At 36.4% G+C, this 14126-nt stretch overlaps 2 protein-coding genes across 2 annotated transcripts; one reads left to right on the top strand and one right to left on the bottom strand.

Moving 5' to 3' along the window:
- Positions 1 to 300: 300 nt before the first annotated feature.
- On the top strand, positions 301 to 9165 carry LOC125860462 (SUMO-conjugating enzyme SCE1). The gene is made up of 5 exons (XM_049540420.1): positions 301 to 474; positions 606 to 689; positions 4601 to 4753; positions 4847 to 4960; positions 8806 to 9165. Exons 1-5 carry the CDS (start codon positions 406 to 408, stop codon positions 8866 to 8868), a joined length of 483 nt encoding a protein of 160 aa, XP_049396377.1. The 5' UTR covers positions 301 to 405; the 3' UTR covers positions 8869 to 9165.
- Positions 9166 to 10198: 1033 nt separating this feature from the next.
- On the bottom strand, positions 10199 to 13915 carry LOC125860309 (uncharacterized). Its single transcript, XM_049540239.1, has 3 exons — positions 13401 to 13915; positions 12760 to 12866; positions 10199 to 10998 (listed from the first exon to the last, which is right to left on the bottom strand). The coding sequence occupies exons 1-3, from the start codon at positions 13842 to 13844 to the stop codon at positions 10260 to 10262; spliced, it is 1290 nt and encodes a 429-aa protein (XP_049396196.1). The 5' UTR covers positions 13845 to 13915; the 3' UTR covers positions 10199 to 10259.
- Positions 13916 to 14126: the final 211 nt, after the last annotated feature.

The raw sequence follows: 14126 nt of genomic DNA on the forward strand, positions 1-14126 counted from the left end.
CAAGTGATTAAATAGTATTTATAAATTAATAGAGAACTATTTTATGAAGTATTTCAAGTAAAATTATAATTTTCATTCACACTTCTAAATCAGATTAATGCTGAGTTTCAACTTCAATTTCAAATGCTAATTATATTTCCTAATCGAAGAATTTTACTAACTCAATTGATAGATTATTTGAACTTTTATTTTATTAATGAGAGCTCGATTCTCGTCTTATAATCTCTTCCACGAAATTCAACATTTAAAAAATAATTTTCTAATTTCCAACTTGGATCACATATCTTGACCCTAAATTTTTTTGTTCCCAAGAAAATTTCTCTTTAAAATGGCAGCGCAGCCAACAAAGCTTCAAATACTTTGCTTCTTTTTGTTGTTTTTTGAGATAAGACTTGAGAGACAACAATGTCTGCAGGTATTGCTCGTGGCCGTCTTGCTGAAGAACGCAAAGCTTGGCGCAAGAATCATCCCCATGTTTGATTTCTCTCCTCTTTTTTCACTTATATAGATGAAAAGCTCAGATTTTTCCAAGTATTTCTTAATTTTAGTGCTTTTTTGGTCTTTTGATTTCAAGATTTTGATGTTTTTGTTTGGTTGTTGTGTAGGGGTTTGTGGCTAAACCTGAGACACTTCCAGATGGGTCAGTGAACTTGATGGTGTGGCACTGCTCTATTCCTGGTAAAACAGGGGTAAATTTTCAATTTCTCATCAACCCCATCAGTGTTTTAGTTAGTTTATCTTCTTGTTTTTCTTGTTAGGATGTAAAGATTTCAACTTTCTCACAAAATTTGTTGATTAGAGTGTGTGATCAGTTAAAGGGTCAGTCAATTTGATTCCTTTTGTTGAATAACATCTGTTTTCTTATTTCTGGATTGAAGCCTTTGGAAAGGCATCAATTGTCGTTGATGATGATTCTGATCGTGATACTTCTCAAAATTGAATAGCTTTTAATGATTTTGAACCATCGATGTATACCCCTTAGTAGTGTGCGAATGAAGCTTTAACGGATGCCTTGGTGACTTTGGAATTCACATTTTTTCCTTGAATTTCTTAGTAGCTTTGAAGAAATGGTTTCTCGTTGTTTTGGTAAATTTCAACAAGTATAGTATACTTTGGGGTGCATTATGCATACATTTTACCATATTGGTGTTGCTTCTATCATATTTGTGAACAAGAGTCTAAGGGCTTTAGATGAGGTTTCGATGAGTTGCTGGTATTTCTGTCACTACACTATGCCTCGTGGTTTTCCACATTAGTTTGAAATCCTTACATCAAGTCAATATATGACTATATCACTATTATGATTAGGATTTGTTGTTCCGTCATACTTAGGAAACAAGTTTTGTTGGCTGCAAATGGAAAGAAAATGTCCATTCGTTTTGATGGTTAACTTATTTCTCATTTTTCATTTGAAGGAAGTGAACTCATTCAGCCCTGTCTGAAATGGATAATAAGTTTTAAAAATTAACTACCTCATATATATGTAGAACATGATAGTAGCAAGTAGGGTCGGATTTAAGAAGGGCTATAGGGTGTCACGTGACACTGCTTCCACGAGAAAATTTACTAAATGTGGATGTACGATTAGAAGGGAAAAACAGATAAAAGAGATATATACTACAAGGTGACACTTCTTAAGCAAAAGTTGTGCGTAGCTCAGTTGGTAAGACTTTGAATTTTTAAAGCCGAGATCACCGGCTCAAACCTGCATAACCTCATTTTTTATACAATTTTTTTTGTTTTTTTAACCTTCTTCCTCACTTTAGCACGGAGTACTTATTATTTTATATTCTTTTGCCCTTCTTTCTCACTTTAGTACTACTTATTATATTTTGAATACATTTTTTAAAAAAAGCTCAATCAAAATAAGTTATAAGTATTTTTCTTTTATTTTTTTAAAAGACGTATATATATATATGTACGCCACTGGTAGCAAGTGTTTTAAGATGCTTTAATCTATGACATGAGATTTTTTGAAGCGTTATATCATGGTATTCATTTGCTCTTAAGCGGTAAAAAGTGGATAAACTACATTTAGGGATGAGAACTTTGTGGACACATTTATTGTTACAATTCTCAAAATTAAAAAAATTGTAGATTCAGATGCTTGGACGATTTGAAATCACATTGTCGAAGATACTGGCTTCATTTTCCTTACCATTCTAAACTACCAATGATTTCAAGAAGATGGTTGCACTACCACCTTTAAAATAGACGTTCGATTTAATTATATGAAATGTAAGGTAATAAAAATTAAATGCGTATCTATAATTCGTTGATTCTATAATCTCGATAAAATGTCATTGAATTTACAAAAAGTGGTTAGAAGTTTATCTTGTTGAGACTAAGAAGCAAGAACTGGTGTTGTTCGATTTATTTAAAATTAAAATTAAAATTTTGAAGCTTTTGTCTGACTTTGAGTCTTGCAAACAGGAAGTAGATTAAGAATATTAAGGTCTAAAAGAACTTTTAAATCTTCATGATGAGTCAAAACTAAGTTGAAGTAATACTGATATATGTACAGTTTTTGAAATTTCTTAGAGGATTATTTTTCGGTCTTACTGTACATACTCCAATCTTGAAACTAAATGAAATTTGAACACAACACAATACTTCTCCTTACCAGTTTCTTGAATAAGCTTTACTTGTTGAGAGGAAATTGAATGTTCATAATAGGTCTGACTATTTAAAGCTAGATTGAGAAAATAGATTGAGTTGAGCTAAGTAATAAAACTTATGGAAGCAAATGACTGTTATATACAAATGATCAAATGGCTGATGCTCCTTAATTTTTTCCTTTTTCTCTTGATTTGTTTTGTTTTTCGTGTTCTCCTGTTTCATGTAACCGTAGTTGTATTATGGAACAATTATGATTAATAGAAAAGAGTTGGGAACTGTTGTCTTCATAGAAATAGATTCTTTGTTTTGAAATCTCAAGCTACTAGCAAATGTTCTCTTTCTTGTAGCCTATTGCATGATGATATTTCTAAGAAGGTAACCATAGCACTAGAGTTCTTAACAATTTTAAAAAGCGCAGTACAAAAGGTAGCATTTGTTTGTTTTATCCACTACCTAAATTCTAACAGGATCTTGAATTTGTTTTGGATAATAATATTTCTAACTTTGGTATTAAAGAAGTGCCAACACCTTACTATAATGATGACACCGAGGATGAGATTCAAGATAATGAAGGGATTCGTTAGCATATGGGACTAAACTTCAAACAAAGAGAGAGAAAATATAAAAGATTTTTTTTTTTAAAAGCAAAAGTTATCTAGAGAAACTTTGATTTCCTGACTCCAAGGACAATTTTTTTCCTTAGCATGCACACCTTATCACCCTGGGTGCCCAAGTTACATATATGTAAGTTCGTAAGAGTTGTACCAGCATTATACATGGTATGGGGGAGAGCATGGGTACATGTGAACCCAAAGTCCTCCATGTGGGTTGCTATTGTCTAGCGGCAGATTGACATTAGCAACCTGTCACATACTGTCTACCTTTCTTATTTATATATATATATATATATATATACACGCACGCACACACACATTAATGTTAGGAAAGAGAATTCTTATTTATGGAAAATTTATTTGTGGCAATATGCAGTATGGATTTAGGGATGGCAATGGGGCGGGGTGGGGCGGAGCGGGTTAGTGTTTTTGCGGGGGTGGAGCGGGGCGGGTACATAAGGTTTTTGAAGAAAAACATGCGGGGTGGGGCGGGTACGTGGGTTGGGGAGATTGTTAAAAATCATAAATATGTTAAAGAATTTTTGTAGTAGTACGTAACTGGAATAGGAAAGGACTTTGAGTATATCAAAATTGTTCTGGGAAATCGGGGGGCTAGTCAAGTAATGTCATAATTGTTTTAATGCATGGCATAATTATCATTAACTCATACTTAAGTAATAATTTCACTCCCCTCTAATTCGACAAACTTTAATAACTCTTGTATAATTAATAGAGTACATCACTAATCAAATCTATATATAAAAGGAAAGAAAAAGCTGGCAGAGGACTTAAGCTTAGTTTAGTGCTTCAGTTAATGAACTATATATATTCTACAACTTCTATATATATTCTTCAACTTGGATTGTAAAATGAAGATATATATATATTATTTCAACGTTAGCAATAAAGAGAGAATCTGGTATATTTCTTTTAATTAAAAAAAGGAGTAAATTATGCGGGGCGGGTTTATGCGGGGTGGAGTGGGGGCGGGGCAAAAACATAAAATTGTGCTATGTGGGGCGGGGCGGGGTGGGGCGGGGCGGAGCGGGGTAAAGTCTTTGCAGGTTTATGCGGGTTTGCCCCACACCCGCCCCGCACCGCCCCATTGCCATCCCTATATGAATTCTACTTATACTTTGTGAATCTCCCCCTCCCTCCTTTGAAGCATTTCAAGTCTTTCGGATGCTTGTTACAGCATTTTGCGCAACATTAACAAAACCATTAAACTTATCAGCAAAAAACATTTAACTTATATGTTAAAAACAAGGATCCGTATGATGTGTCAAACATTGCCTTTTCTGATTCTCAACCGTGTACCTTTATAGTAGGAGTTTCTTTGGTTACTAACAACTTTTGTGTACATGCAGACGGATTGGGAAGGTGGTTGTTATCCAGTTACGATTCACTTCAGTGAAGATTATCCTAGCAAACCACCAAAGTGCAAATTCCCACAAGGTTTCTTTCATCCGAATGTGTATCCATCAGGAACAGTTTGCTTGTCGATCCTCAATGAAGACAGTGTATGTGGAATATGCCATTTCTCTATACTATTTCACTTCTTGTTTTCTGTGTTTACATTATGACGGCTGTTAGTTGTGTTTTATCATCTGCAGGGTTGGAGACCAGCCATTACAGTGAAACAGATACTCGTTGGCATCCAAGACCTGTTAGATCAGCCAAACCCTGCTGATCCTGCTCAAACTGAAGGGTATCATCTCTTTATTCAGGTAAGTTTGGTTTCCTCAAATCAAATATTATTGCATTTGTCCCAAATCAATTGTCTTACCCTCAATTCTGAATATTTCCAAATCGATTCTTCTTGAAATGGAAAAATATGTTTTGTACTCTCCAATGTATTTTCTATATGACATCCCGAAAAAGGTAGTAACTACACATTTAAACTTTTAACCATGTGTACAATAACGAAACCAACACAAACTAGGAGATAAGAGACTAATCCTAGTTGGACTATCTTTATTCCCCCTTAAGTTGAGCAGGGTGCTGAACTACTGTCAACTTGTTCCTTAAATCAAGAAAACGAGACTTTGACAAGGGCTTGCTGAGCACATCAGCAACTTGATCATAAGTACTCACATATCGAACTGAATGTGACTTAGCACGAACCTTATCCCGAACAAAATGGAAATCAATTTCCATATGTTTCGTAGGAGAGTGGAAAATGGGATTAGCTGTCAAGTAGGTAGCACTAAGGTTATCACACCAAAGGATAAGTACAGCAGATGTGAAGCCACCTATCTCTCGAATAAGGAATTTAACCCATGTAATTTCAGATGTAGCTGCTGCTAATGCCCCATCCTTAGCCTCAGTGCTGGACCTAGAGACAGCTCGTTGCTTCCGTGAAGACCAAGAGATCAAGTTATCACCAAGGAATATAGCAAGACCAGTGGTGAATGAAACATGGGTAGTTGTAAAGTTATTGGCTCACGGATAGAATTGGTCGATGATCGAGGCACCTGTGCATCCTGCGAGGAAAATGGAAATACATGTTCATCAAATATGACATGGCGAGATACAAAATTTTTTCCAGAAGCACGATCAAAACATTTACACCCCTTATGAACTTTACTATATCCTAAGAAAATACAAGGTTTAGATCTAGGTGACAATTTGTCCTTTGCGTAAGGACGAAGCCAAGGAACACGAAGACAACCAAAGACATGTAATAAGGAGAAATCAGGATCTGAAATAGAACACAAAAAGGGGATTGATGTTTTAGCCGTGGTGTAGATAGTCTATTAATAGTATAGACGACTGGTTCAAAAGCATTAGTCCAAAAATGAGAAGGAACATTAGAATGATGCAAGAGTGCTCTCCCTGTTTCAACAATATGCCTATGTTTTCTTTTGGCACAACCATTTTGTTCAGGAGTATAGGGACAAGAGGATCGCTGTGTAATCCCATTGTCACGTAAATATTGAGTCAAGGCTTGAAACTCACCTCCCCAGTCAGCTTGAAAAGATTTAATCGATAACCCAAAATATTTTTCAACAATAGTACGAAATTGGATAAATATAAAAAGAACTCCAGGCTTGAAACGAAGAAAGTAGATCCAAGTATATTTACTGAGTGATAAAAAAAAAGAAGACATAATATAGATTGCCATCATTGGAAACAACCGAAACAGGGCCCCAAACATCTGAACAAATTAAATCAAGAGGGGCAGATGCCTTAAAAGTAGACTCACTAAACGGGACTTTATGACTCTTACTAACAACACATGTAGTGTATAAACTAGATGATTTACTAGACGCTAAAACAGCCGTGGGTAATGCTCGACGAACTGTAGGATAGGATGCATGCGCCAGATGAGCATGCCAAACACCAAGAGAAGCAACAAAGAAAGCTAGTGAGAGTAATTTTGTCACTGGAAGAGAATAGAGTCCATCCCTACTCGGGCCGGTGTGTAGTATTCCCCTTGTTACCAAGTCCTTGATCAAAAAATGGTGAGGAAAAATTCAACAGAAAAATTGTTAGACTTAGCAAAAGAACTAATAGAGTTCAAATTTTGAGTAGAAGTAGAAACGTGTAGAGTATTATCAAGTTTAATTTTTTTATCAGAAGCAGCGATGAAACATTTACCTATGTGAGATATGGTTAGTCTAGAACCATTACCTAGAGTGACTTCCTCAGGACCTTGATATTCAAAATGAATAGCAAGGTTATCAAGATCAGAGGTAAGATGATGCGTTGTACCACTATCCATCAACCAATTCTGTGTAGGTGAGCTTTGGGTGCTGGCTAAATTTGAGTCAGGGCGATTGGATATTCTTGTTCCATTAGGAGTTTTAGGTGAGGGACTGTCTCGTGCAACGTGCCCTTTGCCTTCACAATTGTGACAAATAATCGTTGGCATGTTTGAAGGTATTGTATTAGAGGGCTGGTAGGAAGCACGATTCTGAGTCAACTGAGAGAATCCTTGATTCTGATAGCGTCCATGACCTCGATTACCTCTTCCTCCTCTCCCACGACCACGATTCGGAGTGAATGAACTATGTGTAAACTGTGCTGTTGGTGCAATAACAGTAAGAGCTTCATCTCTTTTTAATTGTCGTTCTTCATTCAACAACAATCTATATAAAGCGTAAAAAGAAATCTCCTCTTGATGTGATTCGAGTGATCTTGTGAAAGGATGATAAGTTGGTCCTAATCTAACAAGAACAAATTCGACCAAATCATTGTTGGAAATCGGATGCTGCAAAGCGGCCAACCTATACAAAATTCCCTTTGCCTTTATGATATAGGACTCAATACTTGCATTCTCTCTTTGTAAATTATGCAACTGAGCTTTTAACTCATGAATTTGTGGCCTTGAACCGGAAAGCAGTCACAAGTTTAGTCCATGCTTTTCGAGCAGTTTCAGCACCAACTAGTTGAGGTAATATACCTTCAAAGACTGAAGCAACGATCCAACTTAGAACAAGTTGATCTTCTCTTACCCAAGAACTATATGCTGGGTTGGGTTGATTGTTATCCAGAAGCCGTTCTGGAATCAGCTCATCACCTTCAATATGATAATCAAGACCACAACCCTTAATCATAGGAAGAAATTGTCTCTTCCACAAGAAAAAATTGGAGGATGTAAGTTCAACAGGCAGTTGATGGGCAAGGTTGGGAGAAGGAAAGCCAGTAGCAAAGGAATTATGTGTAGTGGGAGATGTTCCCGACGGAGCAGAGGAGTCACCTGTCATTTCTGCTTAAATTGTGTGCGTTAGATTTTTATTTATTTTTGGTTGTTTAAACCTCTTAGGGCTCTGACACCATGTAGAACCTTTTTCAATAATAATATGCGATGTACATGAGTGAATATATAGAGCGTCTAACTTAAGAGTCCTACGGTTAGACAAGTACCATAACGAAACCAACACAAATTAGGAGATAAGAGACTAATCCTAGTTGGACTATAAATGTTGTAAATATCATCTGTCTTCACCATGGACCCATATTTCATTAAAATACACTAAATTTGATAGTTTAGACTGATAAATGATAACCATGGCGGATCCTATGAGACAGTTTAATAGGGGACAGAGACTACAAATTTAACCATCTTAAGCAGTGTAGGCCACCACTTAGTATGGGAGTACTACTCCCAGAATGGTAAAGTGTTCCCATAGCTTTTATTGTTGGCACTATCAGCTAGTGTACTTATATTATTCATGTCTCGCTTCCCACTGATTGTTTCAATTTCAAATTCTGGAACTGTTCGATGGAAATCAGGAGTTTGGTACTGCCTATATAACGTTGACGACAATAAGATTTAAGTAATTAAAAGTAGGCTCTCTATTATAGCTTAAACTTTTAGATTGGATGGTCATACACTTCAGAGCAGGCCAAGATCTTGGGGTTGGGTCTGAGTGTCATCACTATCGATTATCAAAATAATAAATAATAATAATTTTCTTGTGCTTGGCCCATGATAAAGAATCAATGTTTGCTTGTCAAGGGACGTGTTTGAAGACAACATAATAAAGTAATTAGAAGTTTGATGTCTTCAATCGTTTAAGCTTTATTTTTAAATGAGATGATTCCACTCATGGTCACATTTATGCAGGATGCTATTGAGTACAAGAAACGGGTTAAGCTGCAGGCCAAGCAATATCCGCCTCTGGTGTAGTCTAAATAATGCTCGTATAATCATGTGTATGTGTGTGTTCTAATGCAAACTTGAAAGTAAGCTGTTCATAGCGTACTGATAGCTGGTACTGTTCTGGCAATATGATGCTGATTAGTTTTGTTGCAGCAGCGAAGTAAATCGTTATAGTTGGAATTAATACCTGATTCTGCTTTTTCATTGTTCCTAGTCATCTTATATGTGTGTGTATTAACATGCAAGCTATAATTGTTTCAGACGATTGAAACATGTCATTGTTAATTTCTTTTGTGATATCAGAGTTCATCTTTCTATTCCTAATTTACTGATCTCATTATGTGTACTTTATGTTTTGTTCTTAAGTGTCAGCTTTCTCCTTCATTTTACCTTTTTATGATGAGAAACTTTTTCCAAGTGTAAGCCATCAAGAACCATTGTTAACTGACGAAGTCCTTTGCATCATATTACAGAGCTTGTTAGTCTTTTACATCGTGGTTGTTGCGTAGCCAGTCACGGATTCAAGATGTGACATAGTCTCTTGTATAGATCGAAGTGAGGTTGAGTACAACAGACCCAATGTGTCTTATCTAGGGCTGTTTGTGGTTCGGTTTGGATCGGTTATTGGTTAAAATCAAAATCAAATTAATCTAGTTGGCTTTTAAATTTCTAAAATCAAACCAAACAAAAAAATAACTGTCGCTTTGGTTATTGTCGGTTTGGTTCAATTTTTCTAGGTTTTTGGTTGAAAGTAATAAGTTTTTTGAGGACATACGTATATCCATAGACACACACCTAGTACATGCACAATTCACAAAAAAAACTATTGTTGGTTCAATATGCAATTAAGCAATACTAGAGTTATCATTACACGAACAAAGTGATTCGAGTAAGAAAAAATGTAATTGTTTTATGTGAGACAGGGTAGATTAAGACTAAAGTAGTGAATTTTGATGGACTTGGTCTTAAGATTGTATTGGTTGAGCTAAAATTTAAGTATTGCGCTTGAGAAAATGGTAAAATTAAAACTTAAGTTAATTAAAATTAAACAAAATAATAATTATAAAATTTATATATCTATTTGATCGATTTGATTATTTTTGAAGTTGTTTTTTTAGTAAAACCAAAACCAAACCAAATAGTATCAATTTTCAAAATTTAAAATCAAACCAAACATTGATTTTTCTAATCGGTTTGGTTTGAATTGCAATTCGATTTATTTTTTTAACCATAACCATGAACATCCCCAATCTTATCTTTCCATGGAATTGATCTCACATTTCTTGCGTGTAACCCCATATGTATCTTCTATGTAAAAATAAATATCACTCCTAAAAATAATACATAAATTTGTAGTAATGACAATCTCTGTTTGATTGTTTAACTAAGTGGTATCTAATCTAACTTGCAGAAGATATTTATGCCGCGTCTCCATTTGGAGATACAGCTTCCTCTTGAGTCTCCTTCACATAAAGTGGCACACTCACTCCAAGTTCCCTTAATCGATTTACCAAGTCATAAAGGAATTCGAAGGTGAGTTGGGATTGCTGGTTGAAATCCTCTCTAACGCTTGGCTGGATCCGAAACCACTCTCCCAACATCTTGTGCACATGAGAACGGATCATTCTCCATGGCACTGGATGTCTCTCACACAACTTCAAATAATCTACGAGTAACTCAGCTTGGTCTAGCTTACCATCTTCTTTGATTCCTGCAGTGCTCAATCCCCATTCAGCAGTTCGATATCCTGCAAATAGAGCTGGATTCTCAAGAAGAGGCTCTGCCGAAAGTACCCCATCAGCACCAGTCTTTTCCAAGCAGTTATGTACATCATCCATGTGCCGTATATCACCATTAGCAAGGACAGGAATTCTAACAACGTCTCTAACAGCTTTGATGGCCTCCCAATTGGCTCTGAATTTCTTTCCATCTTTTTCATCCCTTGTTCTGCCATGCACTGCTAAAAGAGAACAACCAGCATCCTCCAACATCTTTGCATAACTAAGTGTATCTTGCAAATTAGGGAAAACTCGTATTTTGCATGACACAGGAACATCAAGATTGCTGGCCAACTTTTCTACCAGAGACTTCACAAGGGGAAGATTATCCATGAGGAATGCTCCGTAATTCCCTCGTCTCGCAATACGCTGGGGACACCTGCGTGGGAAATACAATTTAAACCAACTAAAATAAAGATACATGGTAAATGATCCGAGATCCGATTAGATAATCCGGTAAACATAGCGTAAGACAAACTACAGTAACATGCATAAAACATTCTGCTTAGAAGTGGGAAAAAAAGCATCACAATTAAGGACATGCTCATCTTGAACTGGAAAACAAAAGCTGCTTTGTCCCTAAGCTCTTTACGCCTAATTCAATTTTTTACTTCATATACTTCAAATTAGCATCTATGCTCTGGCAACAGCGCAACCCATCAAGCCGAAGTACTTTTCCGAATTTCACAAATTTTCTGCATCTTGAAACCTAATACAACATCTAAAGCAATCCCAAATTTGTCATTCTTCTGCTGCTCGACATCTGAAGGTCGTCAAGAAGCAAAGCTTGTTCATTCTGTGATCAGGACCTGGAGCCCCAAGCACATCCAACTTGGTTAGGTCTGTACCAAATCTATGCCTCCTCGAACAAGAAGTTGCTAGTGCACCATTTTATGAAGTCAACGACGTAACAAAATTTACAGTTAACTTCATCAAAATCAGTTGGCGACTCGACCAAAAGGTAATTTAGTGGATCGAACTTCAAAGAATGGAATTCTCCCAACATCGAGCCTGCTAATAGGCCTTCCAGTGGGAGTAATTTTTTTCACCTGGCAGTCCTAATGGAAACCTTAAGGTCATCCTTTCTGCTACTTGTAACAAGAGAGCAGCAATGCCGTTATTAAATATCATATTTTACTCAACAAATGGTTCTCAAGATACAATAACTCATCAAAACAATCGCTCAACTCCCTATAACCTAAGTTGATCGGACTCGGGTGTGGACCTAAAGGTTGGATCCTTCATGATCTAATTTTTAAGATTTGGGGATATGGATCCATGTATGGATATGGGTGCGGGGATTCGCCTAAAAATAATTAGAATATCTAAAAATAGAGCAATAAAACCTAAATTATGAGATGTTAACTTGAGGAGAATCCTGGAAGGAGCTTTACCTTGTCAAAAAAAAGAAAAAAAAAAGAAAAAGGAGATCAAAGGAAAAGGAGTGACATAGAAATATTTAATAAAAGGTATTTCATTTCCTTTGATTTCACCTTAGCTTTTGTATAGATTACAAAAATCATTAAAATTGTCCAGACTTTCCCCATCGATTTTGGTCAAAGTACCCAAATCGGTTGATCAAATCGGACACGGATCCGACAACCACACCCACGTCATGTCGACACGGGTACGGCACCAAAAGTGAAGAGTCCGAGCAACTTAGCCTATAACCACATAGTTGACTTCAAGCAGGACATAGACAGCACTAGGTGGCTACTATAAGTAAGCCAGTAAGGTGAAAATAGTTACTTCAGGGAGAGAAGGAGGTGGAAGCAAAAGAGAGTAATGGATATTACCCAACTGTTCATAGCAAACCCAAAAACAATTGTCATAAACTGACTTTTCTTTACCTCAACTAATTCCAAGTTGCAGATAGAGCCCATGAAGTAGATAAATGTTTCTCATGCAAAACAGAGTCCAGTTTTCAAGAAACTTGGACAAACTTGAATGTAGTATCCTTATCCCTAATTACTAGGTATAATTGAAATGTTAACTCGAATTACAACTGAGGAGAAGATGTATTCACAGTTCAAATACATTATATCCCTTCATCCCATAAAGTGTGTTGAAGTCAAGAAATACAATCCAAAATAACGAATCCTAAAATTAGACAAAGGAAACGAACGGGAAAGGAGTTTACCCCAAGTTGATGTCCACATAATCGCAGTTAGGCTCTACTCTTCGAGCTGCTTCTAGCAAAGTATCTGGATCATTAGCACAGAATTGAACAAAAAGTGGACGGTCCTCCTGCAATTTACAAAATGACAAAGGGATAAAGTACGAGATCAGAGCCTGGAAAAACAAAAAGGTACTAAAATATATATCAAACAAGGTAAGCAAGAACTTGACAAATTACAATGCAAATTCTGCAAGTCAAATGTATTTTTGTATAATTGTTCAGTTAGAACGTCGAAAACATTTCTCATCTTAAGCAACAAAAGTGAAAAATGAAGTGATCATCACAATCCATAAAATCATGCTATTATGACTTTTTCATTCTTATATTCAACAGTTTGTCTCTTAAGGAAAGTTAAAGGCTTTGGAGCACTATGAACTCTCAAAATTGCATATTAGTGAGCCAAAATTTGAATATTACGGGTTTGGGATTCTAGTAAGTTACGGGTTCTAAATTACTAATTTATACACATTCAATGAAATTTTTTTTTTTTATGACAAATACAAAATTTGAACTGAAGTTACTGGATTTTACCGACGAAGAAATTTCCACTGACAAAGTAGTTTACAAATCTGAATTTCCATACAACAACGAGAATTAGATACCTTGCAGGTAGTAAATTCAAGAGAGCGATACTTCTCATTTTCACTGAAGATACGGGAGTGAAGCATAGGTGTATAAGCAGCTTGAGCACCATGCTTTCGACACAGCAGACGAAAAGGCAACTCTGAGTTGTCAACCATCGGAGCAACAATAAGTTTCGGCTCTCCTAACTTCTTCCAATGAGCCCAAGCTCTCTCTATCCGTGCTTCCCCCTTTAAGTAACCGTTCAAACAATTCAGTCCAACTGGCTGCCTCTCTCCTTCTTGTTCAATGATAGATGAAGTGGTGGTGGCGTCGGAGCATAGAAGATCATCGTCGTCGACGACTTCGCCGTTAATGGAGGAATTTAGGGTTTGAGTAGCCATGGAAAAGCTTCTATAAAGGTATGTGTTGTGGCGAGAATTTAGGTTGAAAATGGAGCTGACGGAGATAAGTTGGAATCTCATGAGGAGGCAGTGGGATTGGCTACGCCACCCACCGCCGCCGTTATAGCGGTTGAAATGAAATTAGGGTTTTAAATGGCAGGGGAAGTGCGTGGGTGGTTGGTGCTTAGGTGGACAAGGCATTTTGTTTTCGAAATACCATGTACTACTGAAAATAATTTCAATGTACCTTTTGTTATATTTTTGGGCTAAATATACTTCTAGTTATATTTTGCGCTAAATATATCCTTATATCTAACAAAGAGACACGTGAACGGCTAAGAGAATGAAAATAGGTTGTGTAAC

Source organism: Solanum stenotomum, chromosome 3, assembly GCF_019186545.1.
Source record: "Solanum stenotomum isolate F172 chromosome 3, ASM1918654v1, whole genome shotgun sequence".
Lineage (NCBI taxonomy): Eukaryota > Viridiplantae > Streptophyta > Magnoliopsida > Solanales > Solanaceae > Solanum > Solanum stenotomum.

Bases quoted from the DNA above. Each gene is read 5' to 3' on its own strand.
- LOC125860462 (XM_049540420.1), top strand. From the start codon at position 406: ATGTCTGCAGGTATTGCTCGTGGCCGTCTTGCTGAAGAACGCAAAGCT. The intron at 475-605 runs GTTTGATTTCTC...GTTGTTGTGTAG, and splicing joins GGCGCAAGAATCATCCCCAT to GGGTTTGTGGCTAAACCTGA. The intron at 690-4,600 runs GTAAATTTTCAA...GTGTACATGCAG, and splicing joins CTATTCCTGGTAAAACAGGG to ACGGATTGGGAAGGTGGTTG.
- LOC125860309 (XM_049540239.1), bottom strand. From the start codon at position 13,844: ATGAGATTCCAACTTATCTCCGTCAGCTCCATTTTCAACCTAAATTCT. The intron at 12,867-13,400 runs GTATCTAATTCT...TGTAAATTGCAG, and splicing joins TTGAATTTACTACCTGCAAG to GAGGACCGTCCACTTTTTGT. The intron at 10,999-12,759 runs GTAAACTCCTTT...TTTCCCACGCAG, and splicing joins TATGTGGACATCAACTTGGG to GTGTCCCCAGCGTATTGCGA.